Here is a 25,086-nt window from a genome sequence, read left to right on the forward strand (position 1 = left end):
ACTGTTTCCCAGACTTTGTTTTTGATGACCTTGACAGGTTGGGAGTTCCGGTCATCACCTCTGGTTGTAGAATGTTTTTTTGTTGGAATGTATCTGGTGTCTATCTCATGAATAGACTGATGTTAGGGTTCATACTATCAATACTAGTTATCACTATTAATATCGGTCTTGGTCACCTGGCTGAGGTAGTGCTTGTCAGGTGTCTATACTGTAGAGTTACTCTTTCCCCCTTTCCATACTCTCCTATTTGCAAGGAAATCACTGTGTGCAGCCCACATTTAAGGAGTGAACAGGTGTGCTTTATCTTATCTGCATGAATTATTTGGAATTCTTTTGTAGAGCTTTGTCACTTCTCCCTAATTTAATCATTCATTCAATCATTAAATTAGTGTGATTCATGGATATTTATTTTATACTTTGGATTATCATTCAGTACTACTTTATTTCGTTGCTTGATTTGTTCCATTTGGGTCATTGGATATCTTTCAGTTGGCTCTTGTGTCCCTTGGACATAACCCCCATCAATGTGAATGTTGGTTTTGTTTCTGTTTGTTTGATTTTGAGTGTTGCCTTAATTATTGGCTGTACAAGAGGCTCCAGGCTCATCTTCTAAATTGCCTGCCCTCTTTCTAGAATCAGCCCTTTGCAAGAAGCACAGGTTCTCCTTCCCTCTGCTTTTTTGCCCCTCTCATTCTGTATGAGGACATTTTGAATGTACATCATGTGCTTGCCACTGGTGGTAGGCACTGTGGCTCTAGGGTGACAGAGGATAAATTCCATACTGTTTTTCTGACATCTCAGACTTTCTAAAACTCTGTCCTGGTGTATCTTTCTAGCTTTCTCTTTTCTTTTTAAATTCTATAATGTTTCTTTTTTTCACATATTCATATAAATAAATAACAGTGCCTAAGAATGATTATGTTCTCCCTGCTCTGTGTTGTGTTAAAAAAATTTTTTTTGGTTTTGCCTTTTTCTCCGCTTCCCCTCCCCCTTTTTACCCTCCATAACGCGTATTAATAACAATAAATATTGTGTTTGCATATCATTTTGCTGTTGATTTCACAGTATGATAATCATATCCAAATAATTTTCATTTTATGCTTTGTAAAACATGGCTGATTTGATACATAGTTTTCTGCATTTTGTTTTTCTGTCTTAGTACCTATAGAGGTCTCTTCATGTCACCTGTTACAGTTCTGATTCATTTGTATAAATGACTCATCTATGGTAAATGTTGTTTTAATGTACCCAATGATTTCCGTATTAATGACACCCATATACTTTGTCTCTAGGCATCAGCCACTATAAATTCCTTAGAGTGGGTTTTCTGTATCTAAAGATAATGTTTGTAAGATAGAGGTTTCTAGATTATAACATTCTTTCTTTTTTACATAGAAAGAGAGAGAGAAAGAGAGAAACTATAACTTAATTTCTTTCAGGCACACACAAGCAGGGGAGAGGGGCCGAGGGAGAGAGAGACAAGGAGAGAATCTTAAGCAGACTCCATGCTTAGCATGGAGCCCAATGTGGGGCTCGATCCCATGACCCTGGGATCATGATCTGAGCCAAAATCAAGAGTCAGAAGCTCAACCAACTGAGCCACCCAGGCACCTCTGTTACATGTTTAAACTTGTGGTTTCTTTTCCCTTTTCTTAATTTTGCTGGTTTAAGTTATTTTCGTTTTTGTTTTTGTTTTTGTTTTTGTTTTAACTTCTGTTACTTTGGAGTTTTTACTGTGCCTTTCCATTCCATTAATGATTACCTTGTCTTTCCCTGTCTTCATTTCTCTGTATATTTGAGTATCCATACACCTTTCCCCTCTATGTGCCAGGTGTAGAGTTTGAGTATCTGTTTTTCTCCCAGTACTTGTTAGGACCATTGCTCTAGCTTCTGGCATTGCAAGTGAGAAGTCTGGTAGCCCTCTGAGCTTTCCCCTCTGTAAGGAATATGTTCTTTCCACCTGCAAGCTTGTAAATTTTTTTCTTACAGAATTGAGGCGTTTACTAGGTTATGCCTAGGTCTGTGTCTAGAATAAAGTAAGCTCTGTTTGTCTACAGATTGAAGTCCTTTTTTGGCCCAAGTAAATTCTCTTCTGTTATGTGTTTTGTTATTGCCTCACTACTATCTGTTAATCTTTCTTCTGCTGGAACTGCTGTTCATCTCATTAGTTCTGTCCTCCAAGTCTCTTATCTCTTCTATCGTGATTTCTCTTTTGTTGCTTTGAGCCATTTTTTCCATTTGATCTTTCAGACCACAAATTTGGACCTTTGCCATGATCCATTCCTTCCTTCCTTTTAATCTGCTGTATGGTTTATTTGGAAAATTGTGTTTTTAGATGCAGGAAGACTTCTCTCTGCTGTAGTTAAATCTCACTAAGTTCGTTTATTATTTTTCTGATCCATAAGGGCCTCTTACTCTTCAGATAGCTCTCTTCACTTGTGGCTTTGCTTCCTTTGCCCTGACTGGTAACTGTCTTTCTAGATGCTCAACCTTGTTATGTGTTGTCATATTTTCCTTGTCAGCTCATAAGGGTCCAGTTCCCACCTTGGCCTCGAATGATTTAGGGAGACCTGCCCCCCTCCCCAAGGGTCTTCAGACCTCCACAGTCCATGCTTTTTCTAGAATCCTTAGTTTACAGTCATTGTTTCAGAGTTCCAAGAGGCTAGTCTCTGAGCACTTGTCCAGCTCCTAGAAAAAAATTAGAAGTACACATCCCAGTCTCCTGTTCTGAAGTCCAAAGGGCCTAAGCCTTCAATGCCATTTACTATTCCACAGACATCAGGCCTGTTTATCTGTTGGAGCAGATGGATTGAAAATAGTAGTAGGGGTCATGTGAGGGAGGTGGAGGTGTTAGGCTTATGTCATCATCTTCCTGGAATCTTCTTTGGCCCTGGATATTTCATTTTATCTTTCTCCTAAAGGTTGTGGATGTATGCTTTGGCCTAGACTTAACCAACGGTGAGGAGAAAAGTATCGGGCACAGAAGTTGGAAGATGTGTGGGAAAATTATATATTATAATTCTCCTTTCTTCGCTTCTTTCCTTATAATAGGATCAGTTATACTTCCCTGCCTGTGGTTAAGTGATTCGCACTGTCTCCCTGTCCTGTAGTCAGGCTTGGTACTATGATTTGTTTTGGTCTGTGGAAGGTATGTGGAAGCCAGAGTGTTCTCTCTAGTTCTGGGAAGAGCCCTAAGAGGTGTAGCAGCTTACTCTCAGTTTCTACCTTTTCCCTGGAGAATGGTATGTCTCACACACGGTCTGTTGCTTCTGATTGGGCCTTGGAATCAGAGAACACCTGGAACAAAAGCCACTGCCTCAAGCCAGCCATGGCCAGCCTATAGCTGACCTGCAGTGTGAATGGGAAGAACAAGTTTGTTGATGCCACTAAGATTTGAGGGTTGTTTTGGTCATGCATCAAAGCTAACTGATAAAATCTGGCTTAATTTCTTGTTCCTCCTTTTATTAGATAATATTTATTTTTACACATAATTAAAAAAAAATCTGTATCAGATCCTAAAGTTTATTTCCTGTCTCTCCAGCTATTCTCTTATTGGCTCACATGCATACAGTAGTTTCATGGTTGTGGTCAAACGCTAGCTGTGGAGAGTGTTCACAATTAAATAATAGGACCCAACCCATGTACATGTAGCACAACTGAGGCTAAAGAAACCAGAAAACTGCGGGCGCTGTCTCGTGGCAGTTGATTACACTCATTTATCTAATGCCCTAAACTCCACACAGGGTTACTCTTCTGAAAGCATGGCTTCTCTTTGATGGTACAAAGTAGGTGGTTTATGGTTCTTGCCATCTGGGTTTTAAAGCTGTTTTCTGTTAGAAGTAAATAAGAGTCCATTGGAGATATATTTATAACGTGGCTGTCCAAAGCTTTTATTTCCTGGGATGTGGAGACGGTATGTGCATTTTCATCTGACTTTTGACTTAACTAACAAATGAAATGAATGGGATATGTTTTTGTATTTTATCCCCTTTGCATATGATTGATATTTCCCCCCTTATTAATCAGCTCTCAGAACATCGTTCTAAGAAATATTTGTAAATCACTAGTTCATAAATGGAAAGAGCATTCAATGAGCTGTGAGCCAAAAGACCTGGATTCTCCTCTAATTCTGCCACCCGCCCTAGTACCTGCCTTCCCTTCCTCCGTTCCTTCGCTTTGCCTCATTCACTCGCGTGATCGTTAGTGAGCCCTCTGTGCTGCCAAGCCCTGGGGTGCAGTGAGGAGTAAGCCAGACCCCTCTCCCTTCGTGCCCTTAGCAAGCCGCTGCTCTTTGTCTTTGGCTCCTCAGCCCCTTCTTCTTTCTTCTGACCGTGCTGTGAACTGGTCAGCGCCACTCTGCTGCTCAGCCTCCTTGTCATTTTATGTTCGTGGGGCATCTTCGCTTATGCTTCTAGTCCCACTGCATCATTCCGCTGAGGCTGGGGTGGGGGAGCGGTCCTGAGAGAGGAAGGTAGGGGAGTGGGGGAGGTGGTCAGGGGGCAAGTGCAACCCCTATCCAGACCTATTTTTATTTTTTTTATGATTCTTTTCAAGTTGTAATTCTGCATTAATGCCCAAAGAATGTAGCTATACAGATGATTTGGATATTTGGTGAGATTATTGCTCCCGGCTGGTCTTATAAATTTTATTTATTTTATTTGTATTCCTTAGAGTTTGGGAGACCATTAATTAGAACATCTTTATTACCGAAAAACGGATTGCTTCAGAAGTGGGGAGAACCTGGGTAAATAAGCGTGTGCCTCCGTGAACAAGGACATTTGGTAGAATAATAAGAAAAATAATCTACTTTCTCTTGTAGGACTTTTTGAGGGGTTGGTTACTCCTTTTTTCCTCCCCCTCTCTTACACTTGCTGAGGAAAGTGCTAAGCGTGCTGGCTGAACGGGCTGAATGTAATCCTAGGTGAGAAAGCCGAGTGACTCTACGTGCAAACGCCCGCTCTCGTTCGCACACAAAAATCTGAAGAACAACCTGGTTATGTTTTGTAAGGGATTCCCGTTGTTTGAGATTCCAACTGAAAACATCTGTTTCCTGACCCTGTGCCAGAGTTCTAACATCTTGACAGGAATTCTGGTTGTGAAATTTCTCAAGCACCTCCCTCAGCTATATACATACTCTCTGGCTGTTTTCTTAGAAGGCTTAAGTCAACACAACCTAACATATTGGAAACGACTCTGTGAAGAACTGAAAATGAACTTCTTCGTTTGCTTCTTACACAGCGGAAGAAAAGCTCAGGTTTTGTTAACAAGTATCACACTCGTTGCTGAGTGGCTATTGTAGGAATTTTGGGGTGATCCACAGTTCATTAAAGAAGCCAATGAAAATAAATGAATCAGTATGTGTGTGTGTGTGTGCGCGCACACACATATGTGTGTGTCTTTATATAAAGATAGATTTTTTTAAACTTTATTACACAAAATGCAAACTTTTAAAAGTATTTCCAACTTTATTTTTTAAGAATCCCAACTGACAAAAATCGTTCATCATTTTAGGTAGGGCACAACTTCTATCTACTTGGGACCTCACAGTTACATTCTGCTCAGTCATACATACATTGGTTATCCTCGATACCATAATTCCCCCATGTAAGTACTGTGTGCAGAGCCCTGGAAGCAGGATTAAATCTTAATGCAAGTGTTGAACATTTGCTAGGAGTTAGTGTTGAATGGTGTGCTAGAATCAGTTACTTGCGGTGTAAAAGCCGGTGTGATTTTGTGTTGTTTTTTTTCATTTTGAATGATCTGGTAAATTGAACTTGATACCTAAAAGATGATTTCTTTGCATTTTGATAGACCTGAATATTTTTTTTAATGTAATTTATTGTCAAGTTGGCTAACATACAGTGTATACAGTGTGCTCTTGGCTTTGGGGGTAGATTCCCATGATTCATTGCTTACATATCACATCCAGTGCTCATCCCAACAGGTGCCCTCCTCACTGCCCATCACCCATCCCCCCCCCCCCACCCCATCAACCCTCTGTTTGTTCTCTGTATTTAAGAGTCTCTTATTGGGGTGCCTGGGTGGCTCAGTCGGTTGAGCGTCCGACTTCGGCTCAGGTCATGATCTCACAATTCATGGGTTCGAGCCCTGCGTCTGGCTCTGTGCTGACAGCTCAGAGCCCGGAGCCTGCTTCCGATTCTGTGTCTCCCTCTCTCTCTGCCCATCCCCCATTCACACTCTGTCTCTCTCTCCTTCAAAAATAAATAAACATTAAAAAAAAGTCTCTTATGGTTTGCTTCCCTCCTTCTGTGTTTATAACTATTTTTCCCCCTTCCCTTCCCCCATGGTCTTCTGTTAAGTTTCTCAAGTTCCACGTATGAGTGAAAACTTACAGTATCTGTCTTTCTCTCTGACTGCCTTATTTCACTTAGCATAATACCCTCCACTTCCATCCACGTTGCTTTAAATGGCAGGATTTCATTCTTTCTCATTGCCAAGCAGTATTCCGTTGTATATATAAACCACATCTTTATCCATTCATCAGTTGATGGACATTTGGGCTCTTTCCATAAGTTGACTATTGTTGAAAGCAGTGGTATAAACATTGGGGTACGTGTGCCCCTAAGAGGCGGAGGGAATCTCAAGCAGATTCTGCACTCTCAGCAAGGGAGCCCAACATGACAAACCCACGAACCAGGAGATGATGACTTGGGGCGAAAGCAAGCGTTGGATGCTTAGCCGACTGAGCCACCCACACGCCCCTATGCAGTATTTGTCTTTTTGTTACTGGCTTATTTTACTGGTTATAATGTCCCCAGGGTTCATCCATTCTGTAGTATTTTTCAGAATTTCCTTCTTCTTGAGGCTCATATTCCATTGTGTGCATGTGTACACACATACCATATTTTGTTTATTTATTGATGGACAGGTGGACACTTAGGTTGCTTCCACCTTTGGGTTGTGGTGGAACCACATAGGCTGCTTTGAACATAAATGTTCAAATACCTCTCTGAGACCTTGCTTTCAGTCCTTTTGGGTGTATACCCAGAAATGGAATTGCTGGATCATATGAAATTCTATTTTGCCCTGTTGTTTTCCAAATGGCTGTCATTGTACATTCCTACCAACAGTGTGCAAAGGGCTCAGTTTCTCCATATCCTTGCCCATACTTGTTCCTTTCTTTTCTTTTTTTCTTTGATGGTAGTTTCCTAATGGGTGTGAGGTGATATTTCACTGTGGTTTTGATTTGCATTTCTGTAATGATTAGTACTGTTGAACATCTTTTCACACGATTTTGGGCTGTTTGTAAAACTTTTCAAGAGAAATGTCTATTGAAATCTTTGCCCATTTAGAAATTAGGTTTTTGTTGTTGTTGAGTTGTAGGAGTTTTTTAACTCCCCAATCTTAACCTTATATTCTGAATCGTAATCTCTTATCAAATACCTGATATACAGATCTTTTTTTGTCATTCTGTAGGTTGCCTTTTAATCTAGTGATTGTGTACTCTGATGTACAAAAGTTTTAAATTTTGGTGTAGTCCCATTTGTCTAGTTTTACTTTTGTTGCCTGTGCTTTTAGTGTCCTATCCCAGAAAGCATTGCCAAATACACTGTCACGAAAGTTCTCCCCTATGTTTTCCTTAACGAGTTTTATAGTTTTATGTCTTGCATTTGGATGTTTGATCCATTTTGAGTTAATTTTTTATATGGTGTAATGTAAGGGTCCAACTTTACTCTTTTGCATGTGTATATCTAGTTTTCTTAGCACTATGTTTTAAAGATAATTTTTTTTTAATGTTTGTTTTTGAGAGAGAGAGAGAGAGATAGACAGAGTGTGGGCAGGGCATGGCGGAGAGAGGGAGACACAAAATCCGAAGCAGGCTCCAGCCTCTGAGCTCTCAGCACAGAGCCCCATACAGGGCTCAGACTCACCAAGTGTGAGATCATGACCTGAGCTGAAGTTGGACGCTTAACTGACTGAGCCACCCAGGTGCCCCAGCACTATTTGTTGAAGAGAACACCCTCCCACTGTCCTGGGACCCTTGTCAAAGACCATTTGATTATGTATATGCTAGGGGTCATTTCTTGGCTCTCTGTTCCATTGATTTGTATGTCTTGATGCCACTGCCACATCGTTTTGCTTACTGTGGCTTTGTACTATGAAATCATGAAATATGAGACTTTAACTTCCTTCTTTTTTAAAGACAATGACTTTTGGCTACTTGGAGTCTCTTGACAATTCATATGAATTTTAGGATGAATTTTATTGATGCTACAGATGTCATTGGGATTTTTCTTAGCACCTTTTGATAAGCAAAAGTTTTAAAATTTGATGTAATCTGATTTTTCAGTTTTGAGAAATTTTGTGATTATTGCTTCTTATGTTCTAAGAAATCTCCTCTTACTTCCAGGTTGCCAAGATATTCTGGTCTGTTTTCTTTTAAAAGCTTTATAGGTTTAGCTTTTATTTTTAAGTCAGTGGTTCATCCTGCATTAATTTGTGTATATGGTTATGAGGTTGGGGGTCACGTTTCATTTTTATGCATATAGATATCTAGCTGTTCCAGAATTATTTATTGAAAATACTGTTTTTGAACTGTTTTCTGTTGTTTGTCTGTGCTTAAGCCTGTTGTCCTGATGATTATCCTGATTACTGTGTCTTTATAGTACTTCTTGAAATCAAATTGTGTTGGTCTCCTAGCATTTGGTGTGATTTTTCAATATTATTTTAGCTATTCTTGGTCTTTGGCATTGTCATGTAACTTTTAGAATCAGCTTGTCTGTTGTTTTTTTTTTAAAGAAAACCTGCTGGGATTATATTTGGGATTTCATTGAAATTATAGATTATTTGACAGATGATAGATATTTTAGCAATATTGAGTCCCCTAGTCCATTGACAATGTATTCTGTATTTTTTTATTTTTCTTTAATTTCTCATAAAAATATTTGGTCACCTAAATACATAGGTCCTACAAGTCTTCTGTTAACTTTTTTCCCTAGTTGAATTTTAATTCACCTTTAAACAGATTATTTTTTTTAACATTTGTTTTTCACTAATTTGCTGCTAGCATTTAGGGATTTTGTTGCTTTATTTTCTTTCTTCTTCTTTTTTTTTTTTTTTTTTTTTTTGTATATTGATTCCTTAAGATTCTTCAGAATTTTCAGCATGCCTAATCATGTCATTTTGATAGTGACAGCTTCCTTCCAATTTTTCTGCTTTTTTTCTTTTTCTTGCCAGTTATACTGACTAGAACCTCCAGTGTAGTGTTGAACAGAAGTGAGAACAGACATCTTTGCTGTGTTCATAATCTTAAGAGGAAAGCATTCAGTCTTTCACCACAAAGAACAGTGTTTGTGTGTGTGTGTGTGTGTGTGTGTGTGTGTGTGTGTGTGTATACATATATGTGTGTATATATACACATGTGTATATATACACATGTATACATGTGTGTGTATATATACGTGTGTGTGTGTGTGTATGTATATATATATATATATATATATATATATGTATATGTATATGTATAGGAGGATTCTGTAGAAAGCAGAGAAAGAACACATAATCACTACCTTCAGTGCCAAAATTCACTAAGGATATGCTGTGCCTAGCACATGGAGTTAATGATTGGTGATATCCTCAAAGCTCCTGGCTGAGTTCTAAAAGATTTACTTAAGAATCAAACTGCTCACATGCATCTCCTTTTCTTTATTAGATTTTGATGCCCTTTTGTCTTTGTGCTTTTTTGGAAAGATGTTTTAGGACTTATAGGATCTCTTATAAACCTCAGGAATAATTCACTTAAAATTTTTCCTAATTTTAGGTTAATTTCCTTTATTAGGTAGATGTTCTATTCTCTATATACAGTGCACATGAGTGGATAATGGCTGTTCAGTTGAAAAATCAATGTGTGTTTACTGTTAGAATTCATTGCTGTCAAATGCTAGCTAGCACTAGACCAGCTTTAAATGGCTCTCACTTTTTTTGTTTAATTTAAAAATTTGGAACAGGGGCGCCTGGGTGGCTCAGTCGGTTAAGCGTCCATCTTCAACTCAGGTCACGATCTCGTGGTCCCTGAGTTCGAGCCCCTTGTCGGGCTCTGGGCTGATGGCTCAGAGCCTGGAGCCTGCTTCCGATTCTGTGTCTCCCTCTCTCTCTGCCCCTCCCCCGTTCATGCTCTGTCTCAAAAATAAATAAACGTTAAAAAAAATTTTTTTTTTTAAATGAAAAAATAAATAAATAAAAATTTGGAACAATAGTTACTTTGAGGCACAAGGTTTCTTCAGCTTGATTTGTCCTTTGTTACCCTTAGGGTGAATGGTAAAAGGCACAGCCTATTTAAGAGGAGAATGGCTTCGTTAGCACTGCAACATTGAAGTGGAAAACCCTAAATCAATCATAAAAATTTGGACGTTGTCACACAGCCAAAAGGAGAATCTCTTTGGGTCACTTGGAGGGTCCCTTGAAAATCGGAATGGGCCAGTTCTTGGACCCATTGTGATATCCATAGCAGGCCTACCAATCCCATGCTGTATGAATCCTTCTAATTTGAGATCTTAGCAAAAAGTTTAATTTTTTTGTTTGTTTTATTGCTAGAGAATTTGGGGTTATTTCTGCCAAGGTACAATAGCTTTCACAGCTTTTAAAACATACTTTTTTATTCTTATGGTTCCTAGATCATTCATAATAGTAGTGTATTCATTGTAGCTTATAATCAAGTCTTATTTTTAAGAAAGTGTTATGCTGATACGACTTTTCCACGGAAAAATAGAATTTTGGTGGTAAATAATACCTTAGATATCATTATCTTTGTATCACCTTGGTTTGTTATAAATCACTTCATTACTTTTTAAGGACCATAAGATGAGGGACACTTGTTTTAAGATCACAAGGCTCAAAGCATTGCTTGGCTTCAGTGATGATTCTAGTCCACTACTTTATCAGAGGTGAAGCGTGTTCGTAATGTAATTTTGTACATTCTCTATTTCATTAGCAATAGCCAACACTTCCCCTGCTCACCACACCTATATTTGATTTTGTCTACTTCACCTGGAATCCTCACATGCTCTCTTGTATAGAATTATTACTGTGTTTGTTACTGAGTGGAGTCCATGTCAAATTTTAGCAGGTTTCTCTCTCTCTGCATCTGCCTCTTTGATGGGAGCTGAGTTTACTGCCGCTCGCTTATTAGTGCCCTGGGTCATAACAACCTTATTCAAACAAAACATCTTAAATGGAGGCATTAAAAAGGTCACAACAGTGAGGCATTTTGTAACTTTCAGAGCAATAAAATGAGTATGTTGTGTTTTGGAATATAAGACCTCTGAGTGCAGCTATTCATTTTCTACATCTATAAAACGTTTCGGAATAACAGCTTACATCTGTTTGGGGTTTAAAATTCCACGTTTTGAAGAAACATCACTGTTATGTAACTCCAAACCAGATTCGGGGAGGGAGTGAGCTCTTTGACTGGCCCGTGTTCTCGGGCAGCCTGGAGAAGTGTTTGTTTTAGCTGTGGAGCACTGTTTGCTGGCGGCCCTCCTTCCGCATGCATGCAGCACATTTTCATTGTTGTTTGTTCCTCTCGTAAACGACCGAAAGCATTTGATAGGATCTTGACTTGAAGAATATTTGAAAAATTTTTACACATCAGGAGTTGATCTTACAAGGGATATTTCACTACCAGAAACCAGAAATAAATTTAATTATTTAAGCATTTACAGCACATTTAATCACCTTAGGCTGTCAGTTAATCTTGTTTTAGAGAGTAAATTGGGGTTTACTGTCAGCTCACTTTTTAAGGTAAATACCCAGTGGAATAGTTTGGCCATTCCAACTGTATGACTTTTACATTACTTCTTTAAATTTGAAGGAACAATTTAATGAATAACATTTAATAGAGGAAAATGGGCAAAATGTACATCAACAGGATTCAAAATCTATTATTATTTTTTTAAGTACCAAAAAAGTGCCAGTAATGTACAATGAAGTTTTACAGGTTATTTTAATCAAGAAGTAAAGAATGCTACCATGGACCATTACAATAAGTTGTAAGGCCTTTTTTTCTTCTTATTAATGTGAAATATTTACATTCTTATTAAAATGTGAAATATTTACATTAGGGAGGGGAGAGTACAAAGAAGAAAATTAAAGTCATTATCATCCTAGTACCTGTTACAGCCCTCTTGTGTGTTTTATTACACACTATAAATTTTTTTGAAATTTAGAAAAGCTTTTAGAAAACTAATATGTAGTCAGTTTGGGTGGGGGGCTTGATAGTTAATTCAAAATACAGCACTTTAGTTTCAGAATGGACGTTTTGTCAGGTGCTTTCACATTTTGGTGACAACAAAAACTAAACTAAATGTCACCCCTGTTGTGGAATTTTGACATCCAGGGTGGGGTGCTGCTTACTCTGAAGACAGCCAACTTCTCTGAGATTCTACTCTGTCAGCCTAAACTAGACTGTTGCCGTCATTTTTTTTTCTTACTGCCATTTCCTGCCTGAGCAGAAGATAGATCTTTTTTTCTGTGTCCACTCTGAAACTCAGGGCCATCATTTACTCCAGCAGAGTAAAGGCAGATGATACTAGACTTGTAATTTGTGATTAAATGGAAATACTTCAGAAGTAATTTAATGCCCTCGATTCGTGTGAAGGTAACTGTCCGTTAATGCCTTCAGAATCGTGGTCTCTACCACACACACCCTTCACGGACTCACACACCCATATGCATATCGACACTGTCCAAAGTCCACGTTTTACTCTCCCCTTTCAAGTGAGTACAGAAAACGGTACTGGGGCCATGCCTTTTTGGTCAGTGATGGGATGTCATCAAGACTAGTGGGTGGTGTTCACTGGAATTGAGTTTTTTTTGTCTTAGGAAATAGGGAGGTGTGGTTCTGTTTTCCAATTTTAGAAAATGTCATTGAAAGCAAACAGGTTGTGCTGTGGGTGAATTTATGTGCAGTAAATGCACTGAGAGGTGTTTCAGGCAGAGTAGCAGACGGGGCTGTGGAGTCAGATTGTCTTGGCTTCTTAGGGTGTCTTCAGTCAAGTTATCCAGCATCCCCGAACGTCCTCTTCACCTGTAACATGGGGAGAGAAATAATACCTACCTGTCTCACAGGGTTGTTGTGATGTGTGAAATAAAGCTTAGGAAGTGCTTATTAGCACAGTGCCTGATACATGAGAAGTGCTTGGTCATTCTAGCGCGTATTGCTGTCCACATGACTGCAAACTCACTGTGAGTGCGCTGGTTGTCTCCATTGTCACGCTTGGCTACTGCAGATGACTCCTCTCCCTGCCTCCCGTGGGGACTGGCCGGCCCTCAGGCCCAGTTGTGCTCTTGGGCCCCTGCACTGCTGACATGCTGTGCTTTCCCACCGCCACACTGGCCTGTTCCTCCTTCCCTGTTTCTCCCCTTCCTCCTGTAAGTGGCTCTGTGGCCTCCTCTCTGGTTTCCTGCCTGCTCTTTCCCTCCGCCTGCCTCCCCTCTCTACCCCTTCGTACTCTCCTGCTCCTCCTCCCCTTCCCTCTCCCTCTCTTCCTTTCTTCTCCTCTCCCTCTGGGCCTCTCCTTCTCTCCCTTTTCACCTCTCTTCTCCTCTCCCCTTCTTTTCTTCCCTTCCCTTCCTTTTCTCTCCCATCCTGCTCTGCCCCCCGCCCTGTCTCCTCCTCCCCCAGTCTTGCTCCCTCTCCCCGTTTTGTCTGTTTTTTTAAGTTTTTAAGTGCTTTTATTTAATTTTGACAGAGTGAGAGAGGCGGTGGGGGGAGGGGTAGAGAGAGAGGGAATCTGAAGCAGGCTCCAGGCTCCCAGCTGTCAGCCTAGAGCCCAGCGTGGGGCTTGAACTCATGAACTGTGAGATCGTGACCTGATCGGACACTCAACTGACTGAGCCACCCAGGAGCACCTCCCTGTTTCTATTTTAAACCCCAACATTTGGCCCGCTAAGGAGTAGACAGCTCTGGTTCTTCAGAAAAATGTCAAGTCTTTAAAGTCCTTATTGCTTGTGATAGGAAATATTTGTTTTGTCAGTTCAGTAGCCAGATCTCTGTACTGTGTTCCTCTTTCTGTTTCAAAAGGGTTTCACACCATCATTTTATGTCCCTTGGGTTCAAAAAGTTAGTAGAACTCTACAGGCAGTTACAGCTTAACTCTTTTTCTGAAAACTGTATATACTGCACCTATAAATTTAATGTTAGTTTTGTTATACACATAAAGTTAAAATGAACTAAGGCTTATAAACAATAATTATAGGTTCATATAGTAGGGCTAGGCAAACTCTGATCTTTCCCGCCTAATTTATTTGATTTTTTTTTTTTTTTCTCTTCAGATTCCTTTCTCATTGGTCCAGTTTCCCTTGTGGGAGTCCTTAAAAGTAAGTTTTCCAATCTTCGTATAAAATTTCTGCCTGATTCACATCCATGCCCACCATTTTCAGTGTGGAATGGTAGAATAGAATATTGACTGGCAGTTTAAAAACTCAAAATTGTTGATAGTTGAAAATACTTTTTGTGTGTGATTTATATGCCAGTTCAGCCTTTTAAACTTGTTCTCTCTGATACTGGAAAATCAGCACAGCAGGCATGACTGAAATGCATGGATGTTAAGAAAAAACTTGGCTTTACTTCCTTCTCTACTGCAACCCTTTTTCTACCTGGTGGAATTCTGTTTCATTCCGTGTGTGCATGCATGTGTGTAGAGGCCAAGGAATAACAAGGTGGGTAAATGGACAGAAATAAAGGTCCCAAGTATTTGCAGGCCGGGAGCAGCAGAGGCCTGCATTCTGACGGTCCCTTCCATCTCTGCCGTTCACCCCAGCCAGCTGGGGACCCCGAGGGAGAACAGAGTGTGGTGAGTTGTGAGTCAGCCTCAGGGAAGGTCACTCATGTGTTTAAAGACAAATAGTTAGGTGAATTTTTAAAAGCCTGTGTTTAAAACAGGCAAAAATGTTAATGAGGTTTTTTTCCCCCCATCTTCTGGGGCGATGATTTTGAAAATTGTGTGTCATGATATGGATTGTGTGGCTATTTGACAGCATTTTAAGGACTCTAATGCGAAAGGAAATACTAGAGAACATCTCGTGGTAAGCATAAGTCTTATTTCGTACAGCCTCAGTGTTGCTTGCACACGCACACACACCTCTCTCTCGGCTTGCGACGGAAAATGTGCATAATGGTCAAAAGAATTTGAAAGCCCTTGTTCAACTGAAAATGGCTTATAAGCAGACCAAACTGTAAAATGGCAAACTCTCTAGGTGGGCATTTGATAATACAAAGGGTAAAATCATTACTCTCATAATTGTATGGAATTAGTAATCAAAGCATGCTCATACAAAATGTGTTTTGAAAAGTAAAAAATAGATATATTTGAACTCTGAGGTTGTATGCTAAGGATAATAAGATGAGGTAAAACGTGACTCGTAAAAAAGACAATCTGGAATATTAAATATTGAGAAATGTTTCTTAGGAGTGATCTGCTTTTAAATAGCACAGCTTAGTTTATATCTATGTACTTTGTATAATCGTTTCTTGGGTCTTTTGTTGTCATTTTTGTTTTTACCGTTTTCTTCGTGGTGCGTGCTGAGAATGGGTTCTTGGGCAGTGTTTCTGGGCATGACGTAACAGCTGTCCAATGAGAAGGCCACATTCCATGAGCATAAGAGCTCTCCTCTTCTGTTTCTGACGGAAGAGCAGTGGAGCCGACAGCTGTCCAGGAAACAAGACTCACTTTATTAGTGCCTCAATAAGCAGCATTCACACAGCACACTCACACCCGTACAGCCCTATCTTTGCATAGGAATGTTTTGAGGCCCAAAGAGGGAAGAAGCATGAGGTTTATTTCTTCTCAGTATTAAGGACATTTGTAGTATTCTAGCTAGTTAAGAAATGTCTAGAATTTTTCAGAGTAATCATAGATAATAAAGTTACACCTTAACAGTTGTCTTTGAACAAATGTTAAAATGCTATCTTTTTCTTTTTTCTTTTAAAGTTTGGTTTATTGAGTAATTTTGATACCGGAAAATTCACCCTTTGTGAATGTACATTTTTATGCATTTTGACAAATGGCTTGTGACTACCACCGTAACCCAAATCCAGAATATTTGTAGTTTTCCCTTTTCCAGAATATTTTATAAATACAGTCGTACCATGTAGCCTTTTGTGCCTTGTCTTATTTCACTGAATATGCTTTTGAGGCTCGTTCATATTTTTACCTGTACCAGAAGTTACTTCCTTTGCGTCACTGAGTCGTATCCCGTTGTATGGAGGTCTGCAGTAGGGTTTGTTTACCTGTGCACTGGGTGATACACATTTCAGTTTCCAGGTTTGTGATTACGAGTAAAGCTGCTATGAGTCTGCATGCAGGTACTTGTATGGGGACATACGTTTTTGTTTCTCTTGGGTAGGTCCCTAGGAGTGAGGTCATAGGGAAAATACAAGTTTAATTTGGTAAGACACTGTCCGAGGTGGAGGTTGCCCCATTTTGCAGCAGTGTGTATGAGAGTCCCGGTTGCTCTGCACCTGTGTCACTTCTTGTTAAATCATTAGATTAAAAACATGTTTTTTTAGCTATTCTCATAGTATGTTGGTATCTCCTTGTGGTTTTAATTTGCAGTTCTCTCATGGCTAGACAATATAGAATATCTTTTTCCATAACAATTTTTTTTTGTTTAAATGTCCAAATGTGAACTCACAGTGCTTCGTAGGAGACCGTTTTGGCCACTTCTTTTATTTGTGTAAATAAGATTTTTACAATTTTGTAAATAGATTTAAAATTTTTTAATTTTGTAAATAAATTTTATTTTGTCAAAGCAAATCCATTCACATTTGCTTTGGTACCCATAGAGAGATTCAAATACGTGCAAGAGCTTTTCTATTATGTTTATGTGAGAATACTAAGGAAAATTCTTCCCCACAAGGACTTGAGCAGATCTCGTATGTGTTGTGCTGCAAGGGCGGGGCGGTGGGGGGAGCGGTCTGGAAACAGAGAGTGGCCACTGTCATCTGAAGCCTCTTCTGCCCGCAGTTAAAGGTACCACCTTTTTCTCGAATCACTTCCTCCTGCTGCCTTCATTTCTCTTGAGCATACTGCTCGTCTCCTGACCCGTTGGTCTCAAACCCTGGGTTATAATTTCATGGTCTCTTTGTCTGTAGCACATCACTCAGCAGGTCTGGGTGGACTCTGACTTTGTGGACCCTGTGGCCTCCTTCTTATCAGATTCTTATTAACTTGAAAGACGCAGTCGTGACACTTTCTCTACTCTCTTATCCATTCTACACATTGAATTTATGTGATCTTCATTCAACATCTCTTTGAAGTTCTCAGCGGTTTGTAACTTTCTGAAACTCTAAAACCTAAAGTTGTTGGCACTCATGGATGTCCGCTCTGTGTCTTCACGGTTTTTTCCAGCTCCCTTCTCCCTGTACTTCGTTGTTCAAAATCCTTTCCCTCCAGCCAGAATAGACTCCTTCCTGCTTCTGTTTTTTGGCTGCTTTCTGAAATATGCTTCCACATCTCCAGACACTGTGCATCTTCCAAGACCAGTTGAGTTTTGTTGTTTTTTCCCCTCCTTGAAGTCTTCCAACCCAGGCCTTGAAGATTTATCCAAATTTACCTCACGTTTGTGTGCATTCCTTACTGGTATTTAATCACACACTGTCCTGTGTTTAAAACAACAGAGAACTGAGCTTTAGAGTACTGGAGCAAGGCCTCAGTCCCTTGCATTTACAAATGGGTGACAGATGGTGTGAGGGTACATGTATTGTCTGTGCACTCTGAGCTGGACGCTGGCCCATTTCACAGCAATGCAAAAATGAGTAAGAGGGTTAATGCCTTTGAGGAGCTTGGGGTCGATCGGAGAAGCACAACACCCCCACATAACGTTCAGCTGATGTGTCTCTAATTGTACACTCTGCAAGGAGATGTGGGGGCCAGTCCTCCTGACTCCCCCAGGGATGTCACTACGCTGCCTCATTTCTTCTGTTTTCCCTTTCTCGTTGTACATAAAATAAAATTTTTGCAATTTTGTAAATAAATAAATTTTGTTTATGTTTGCAAGAAAGAAGCCTGACACTGTAAAGAAGAGAAAAAGTAAAAGAGGTAGATTATCATGTCCAGAATTCCCAAGAAGAAAATTTTCCTTTAAGATTTATGTTGTGTTTGGAACTTTCTGGCAACCCAACCAGAAGAGAAACGTGATAGATGATGTGGTTGTTATTACCTGACAAAGACCCATCTCTTATTATTTCACCTTGTCCCTTGGCTTTGACTGCTGTCCTTACAGCTCTGTCATGGACCACCTCCTCTCAGGTACAGCCTCTTGTGACCAGCTTCCTAGTTGACGTCCTCACTCAAGATGTCTCAGGCGAACCAGTTCATATATTTGGGGGCTCTTGTATTTGGCGCATAGACATTTATAATTGTTAGCTCTTCCTGATGGATAGACCCTGTGATTATTATATAATGCCCTTTTTCATCTCTTGTTACAGCCTTTAATTTAAAGTCCAGTTTGTCTGATATAAGTATGGCTACTCCAGCTTTCTTTTGACTTCCAGTGGCATGATAAATAGTTCTCCATCCCCTCACTCTCAATCTGAAGGTGTCCTCAGGTCTAAAATGAGTCTCTTGTAGACAGCAAATAGATGGGTCTTGTTTTTTTATCCATTCTGATACCCTGTGTCTTTTGGTTGGCACATTTAGTCCATTTACATTCAGTGTTATTATAGGAAGATACGGGTTTAGAGTCATTGTGATGTCCGTAGGTTTCATGCTTGTAGCGATGTCTCTGGTACTTTGTCTCACAGGATCCCCCTTAGGGTCTCTTGCAGGGCTGGTTTAGTGGTGATGAATTCCTTCAGTTTTTGTTTGTTTGGGAAGACCTTTATCTCTCCTTCTATTCTGAATGACAGGCTTGCGGGATAAAGGATTCTCGGCTGCATATTTTTTCTGTGCATCACATTGAAGATCTCCTGCCATTCCTTTCTGGCCTGCCAAGTTTCAGTAGAGAGATCGGTCACGAGTCTTATAGGTCTCCCTTTATATGTTAGAGCATGTTTATCCCTAGCTGCTTTCAGAATTTTCTCTTTATCCTTGTATTTTGCCAGTTTCACTATGATATGTCGTGCAGAAGATCGATTCAAGTTACGTCTGAAGGGAGTTCTCTGTGCCTCTTGGATTTCAATGCCTTTTTCTTTCCCCAGATCCAGGAAGTTCTCAGCTATTATTTCTTCAAGTACACCTTCAGCACCTTTCCCTCTCTCTTCCTCCTCTGGAATACCAATTATGCATATATTATTTCTCTTTAGTGCATCACTTAGTTCTCTAATTTTCCCCTCATACTCCTGGATTTTTTTATCTCTCTTTCTCAGCTTCTTCTTTTTCCATAATTTTATCTTCTAGTTCACCTATTCTCTCCTCTGCCTCTTCAATCCGAGCCGTAGTTGTCTCCATTTTATTTTGCAGTTCATTGATAGTATTTTTTAGCTCCTCCTGGCTGTTCCTTAGTCCCTTGATATCTGTAGCAAGAGATTCTCTGCTGTCCTTTATACTGTTTTCAAGCCCAGAGATTAATTTTATGACTATTATTCTAAATTCACTTTCTGTTATATTGTTTAAATCATTTTTGATCAGTTCGTTAGCTGTTGTTATTTCCTGGACGTTTTTCTGAGGGGACTTCTTCCATTTCGTCATTTTGGCTAGTCCCTGGAGTGGTGCGGGACTGCGGGGCACTTCCCCTGTGCTGTCTTGAATAACTTGCGTTGGTGGGCGGGGCCGCAGTCAGACCTGATGTCTGCCCCCAGCCCACCGCCGGGGCCACAGTCAGACTGGTGTGTGCCTTCTCTTCCCCTCTCCTAGGGGCGGGATTCACTGTGGGGTGGTGTGGCCCTTCTGGGCTACTTGCACACTGCCAGGCTTGTGGTGCTGGGGATCTGGCATATTAGCTGGGGTGGATCGGCAAAGTGCACAGGGGTGGGAGGGGCAGGCTCAGCTCGCTTTTCCTTCGGAGATCCGCTTCGGGAGGGGCCCTGCGGCACCGGGAGGGAGTCAGACCCGCCGGGGGGATGGATCCGCAGAGGCACAGCGTTGGGTGTTTGCTCGGAGCGAGCAAGTTCCCTGGCAGGAACTGGTTCCCTTTGGGATTTTGGCTGGGGGATGGGCGAGGGAGATGGCGCTGGCGAGCGCCTTTGTTCCCCGCCAGGCTGAGCTCTGCCGTCCGGGGCTCAACAGCTCTCCCTCCCAGCCCTCCCGTTCTCCGAGCAGAGCTGTTAGCTTATAACCTTCCAGATGTCAAGTCCCTCTTGCTGTCGGAACACACTCTGTCAGGCCCCTCCGCTTTTGCCAGCCAGACTCGGGGGCTCTGCTTGGCCGGCGGGCCGCCCCTCTGCTCTGGCTCCCTCCCGCCAGTCCGTGCAGCGCGCACCGCCTCTCTGCCCTTCCTACCCTCTTCCGTGGGCCTCTCCTCTGCGCTTGGCTCCGGAGACTCCGTTCTGCTAGTCTTCTGGCGGTTTTATGGGTTTTTTAGGCAGGTGTAGGTGGAATCTAAGTGATCAGCAGGATGCGCGGTGAGCCCAGCGTCCTCTTACGCCGCCATCTTCCCAGGATCCTCTCAGGTGAACCAGTTCAGAACAGAACTTTTGGCTTTCATTCTGCTTGTCTGTAGCCAGTCTTCCTGTGTTGACCCCCTCTCAGTAAATGGCACAAGTATCTGCTGCTAGCTAAAGTGGAAAGCTGGGAGTTACTCCATAGTTCTCCGTTCCTCCCATCCCGATAACCCAGCCCGTCAACAAGTCCACTGAGCTCATTGAGGCCTCGGACTTGCCTTTTGTCTCATTTGGCACTTTGGCTCCTCAGAAGGTCCCCCGAGTCCATTCTTGCTTCTCTAAAATATGTTCTTTTCACAGCAGCCAGGGTGATCTTTTAAAGAAATCAATCAAGTCATACCACTGTCCCTTAAACCCATCGGTGGCATCTCTTTGAAAGAAGAATAAGATCTAGAGTTTAAGCTATGGCTGACACTGTTCCTGTGTCCTCTGGCCCCCTCCTGTGTCACCCACCTCCTGCCACCCACCCACTAACCACACTGCAGCCACAGTGTCTCCACTTACTGCTGGACTTCCTTCGGTTCTTTGTGGGCTGCTCAACTGGGGTGTTGCTTAACCCAGGACCCTTACGTTTGTTGTGCCCTCTGCCATAAACGCTCTTCTAACATCGTTACTGAGCACTACTCAGTAGTAGTGAGCCTGCTGCATGTCAGGAACTTCTCGGCTTGGGGATAGCATGGTAAAGAGGACAGATGACAGTCCCTTTCCTCACTGAGCTTCCATTCTAGGTCTTGCCCTAGGCTTTTCTCCTGGCCAGCTCCTTCTCCTTCCCCAGGCCTTAGGCCATATGTCACCAGAGAGAGGACTTCCCTTTCCACCCCTCTTTGGAGGAAGACCTTCTCATCTTCCCTCCGCAGGAACCATAGCCCCTGTTTATTCCCTTCCTAGCACTTTAATAAAATTTGTTCAGTTAGGACCTTGTATCACCTGAATACTTAAAAAACATATCTGTGGTGTGTTGAGCAGATACTATGTGCCAGGCACTGGGCTAATAAGTAAGCACTACACGTTCATTAGCATCTGATTCACATCACCCACAACCTGGGGTGGGAGGCCTTGTCGTCTGCATTAAGACAAGGAAAGGGGCTCAGAGAGGTTGTCTTCATCTGTAATCCAAGTCTCAGTTTCCTGTCCAGCACCCTTTTACTGTGTTAACATTGTTAATGTTAGTAACTGTAGTAACACCATAATACCCAACATTTCTCTAAGTTACAATGCACCAGGAGCCACGATAACCACTTTCCACGGATTATCTCCTATTCAAATTGTATTGATTCCTTAACTTGATAGTATAAAGATTAAAAACACTGGCTGGCATATTTCTTAGACCGACTCTCCCGAGCATCTGTGGTTCTCCTGTCCTTGGGCAGGGATTCAACAGTGTTCGCTTCAGGAGTCAGCCCTGTGACCGGCCAAGGGTGAGCACAGGTAGTTTATGGTAATGAGAAAAGCCAGACCACATTTTTCTGTTTGTTTGTGTTTAATTTCTTGTAGTTCTTCGCTTATTGGAGGAAGGAATTTTGTCTTCTGATTGTTTATGTATACGTTTATGTTGTTAATAGTTCTTTTACACAGCAGGTGTCTGTAATGATTTACTAATTGAAGTTTGGCATTCTTCTTCAAATTCAGTGCAGACTTGGATAATATATATTAACTGTTTCATTTATAATGAGTTTCTTTTAGAAGTATGTCCACCACTATAGCATACGGGTTTACTCTTACTGAGCTTTAGGTCAACAATAAGCACATTTTGGAAGGATATGATAAAATTCCTTGTAAGAATGTCACATTTTTTGTATTAACTGAATATTTAACAGAAGTAGCAGTGTAGTTTAGAGGATTATTTAAGAATGTGGTCTGGTCTAAACAGGCTTCTAGCCACAAGGTGTTACAAAGTTGCAAAGCACTAACTAGAAGAAATGCAAGCTTTAAGTTCAGATGCAACTGTTGAAGTAAAATGAAAATAAAATAATTTTGGTTATGTAAGACTGTGACACCATGCTGATGATTTTGTAAGCTGAAATCTTAGCTTTGTATTAGAAATCAGGTCAGGGGATTATTATTCTTTGAGTTATAGTACAATGTATAAAGTCGTCACTTAGATTTTTGATGTATACTTTAAGTGTTTTTAGAAGTTAGTACTTTAGAAAAACCTGGTTTTATTCAAGTGGAAGAGTAAATAACTTGTTTATTCTTGATTCTTATTTTGATAGCACTTAAAATGTCTATCACCATATTCCAACCCATGACAAAATTCTACACCTCTTAACAATCTGAGTAATGGTTTAGGGGAGCCTGGGTGGCTCATTCGGTTAAGTGTCCAACTTTGGCTGAGGTCATGATCTTGCAGTTCGTGAGTTCGAGCCCCATGTCAGGTTCTGTGCTGACAGCTCAGAGCCTGGAGCCTGCTTCAGATTCTGTGTTTCCCTCTCTCTGTGCCCCTACCCTGCTCGGGCTCTGTCTCTGTCTCTGTCTCTGTCTCTGTCTCTCTCTCTCTCAAAAATAAACATTTAAAAAATTTAAAAAAATAATAGTAGTTTAGAAGATGCTCAGTGCTCATTGTCCTCATGTACACACTTTCATTTCTAGTGTCATAATGGACATGTTTGGTCAAAACATAGATTGCTAATAAAGGCATGCTAAAGATTGAGAAGGGAAGGATAACAGATTTTGCTCTGTTTTACGTGTGTGTGTGTGTGTGTGTGTGTGTGTGTGTGTGTGTGTGTGATTTTTGCTACAAGCTTAGGGTAGGCTTGTACCCTAAATTAAATATATCAGTGTGGAAGAAAACACCTGAAAATAAGACCAAAGTATTTGTTGTATGTCCAGACCACCAGTTGAGTCAGAATGTAAGCAGCTGATAAGGATTTTAGCAAAATCGCAGAATGAAGCATGCATCTTTGAACAATTCAAAAACTACAAGAACATCTGAATTCTTAATTTGCATCCTGGAAGATAACAGACACTTTGTGCAAAAAAAAAAAAAAATCTTAGTGCCCTTTCATTCAATTTATAAAGTAATAGGTGACATTTTGTTGTTTCTAGGGCCACTCAGGTAGAGGGAGAGAGAGAGAGATCCCATAATATGGGAGTTAGGAAAATAAAAACTTCCTCTTACTTTTTAGGTGGGATTCCGTTTGTAAGCAAAATGTTTTGTAAGTTGTTGTTTTGTGTGGTTTGGCCAAGGCAGAGAGTGAAAAAAAGATGTCCAGGAACACTAAGTAGGGTGGAGGACTGGCCTCTTTAGCAGGGGCCCTGAGACGGTAGCTGGCAAGGTCGTGGCTTCTGGAGCTCTGACTTCCTCCCCCAGCCCTCCTGTGACCTGGGCACCCAGCTGCCCGTCCATGGTAGCTACAGCGAAAGGCCACAGTGATGACGACACCACGCAGTTCCGTTCCTGAAGGTCAGATTTAAGCCTGCCTCATCAGTGCGACATCTTAGAGGGTAGGGGGTTAGGGTCCTTGGTCAAAAACAGTAAAAACCACGGCAGGATTCTTCCTTTGTCTTCTTTCTTTTTTACATTTATCTCCTCCCTGGGCAAGTTAGTGACTGTAAGGAGATAAAGAGAATCAGTCCCTTAGAAGATGACTGTGTTGAGTCACATTGCTTTTTTGCTGAGACAAAGTGTGAGAAAAGAGGTGAGTTGACCATGCTTTAGTTTCATCAGATTATCAAACATAGTACTTTAAAAATGCCTAGGGGCATGCATCCGGCTTCTGTTCAGGTCCTGATCTTGCAGTTTTGTGAGCCCGAGCCCCACATGGAGCTTTGTGCTGACAGCTTGGAGCCTGGAGCCTGCTTCAGATTCTGTGTCTCCCTCTCTCTCTCTACCTGCCCTCTCTCCCTGCTCATGATCTGTCTCTGTCTCTGTCTCTCATAAATAAACATTAAAAAAAAATTTTTTTTAAATGCCTATAATGATTCCAGTTTCTTGGGAGTTTATATACCTTGCCAGTAGTTGACTTCAGAGGACCCATGTCTAGGTTCACATGAAGCCTCCTTTGAAAAATGAGAAAAAAGGAGGGAGGTTTGTTTTTGTTTTTTAAATTTGCGCTCTGGTTATTTGCCAGCATTTTTGGTGCTTGTTTAGTCTGTCTGGCTTCAGTACGCACTGGGATGGCGTTGCTGCTGCTCCGGTGTCTCTCTTCGGCTGCCGTGCCCCGTTGATCAGAGCCCTGCGTCCAGCTGACCCTAAACGGAACCTTTGACCCACATAACAGCTCGCTGGAAAGCCTTGTCCACCTCCGTCACTTGCGAGTCCTGGAGGTGGAAACTGTTGGCCATTCCCGGTCTTTGTGGTTCTCTGCTGGGCCGAGAATGAAAACTTGGGATTGTGATGTTTGGCCAGTTCTTGTCTTCCCCTGCTCTTTACACAGAGGTGAAGTTATCAAACACTAGGTTGTCGCTCTTCATCTACGGAGCAGGCATTTGCCAGCCTTCTGTAAGGAACAGGGCAGGGCCTGTGGGGAAGGCAGTGAGGTCTCTCTCCTAGAGAGTTGGGGGTGAGATGAGACTGCTCATGAAGG

At 41.3% G+C, this 25,086-nt stretch overlaps 1 protein-coding gene across 1 annotated transcript in view; it reads left to right on the forward strand.

Moving 5' to 3' along the window:
* SLC25A26 (solute carrier family 25 member 26) overlaps window positions 1–25,086 on the forward strand; it is a 137,810-nt gene that overhangs the window by 89,895 nt on the left and 22,829 nt on the right. The window contains 1 exon segment of the mRNA XM_007096339.3: window positions 14,293–14,337. Within this exon segment, the coding sequence (XP_007096401.2) occupies window positions 14,293–14,337 (45 nt within the window).

This window comes from Panthera tigris, chromosome A2 (genome assembly GCF_018350195.1).
Source record: "Panthera tigris isolate Pti1 chromosome A2, P.tigris_Pti1_mat1.1, whole genome shotgun sequence".
In the NCBI taxonomy this organism is placed as follows: domain Eukaryota; kingdom Metazoa; phylum Chordata; class Mammalia; order Carnivora; family Felidae; genus Panthera; species Panthera tigris.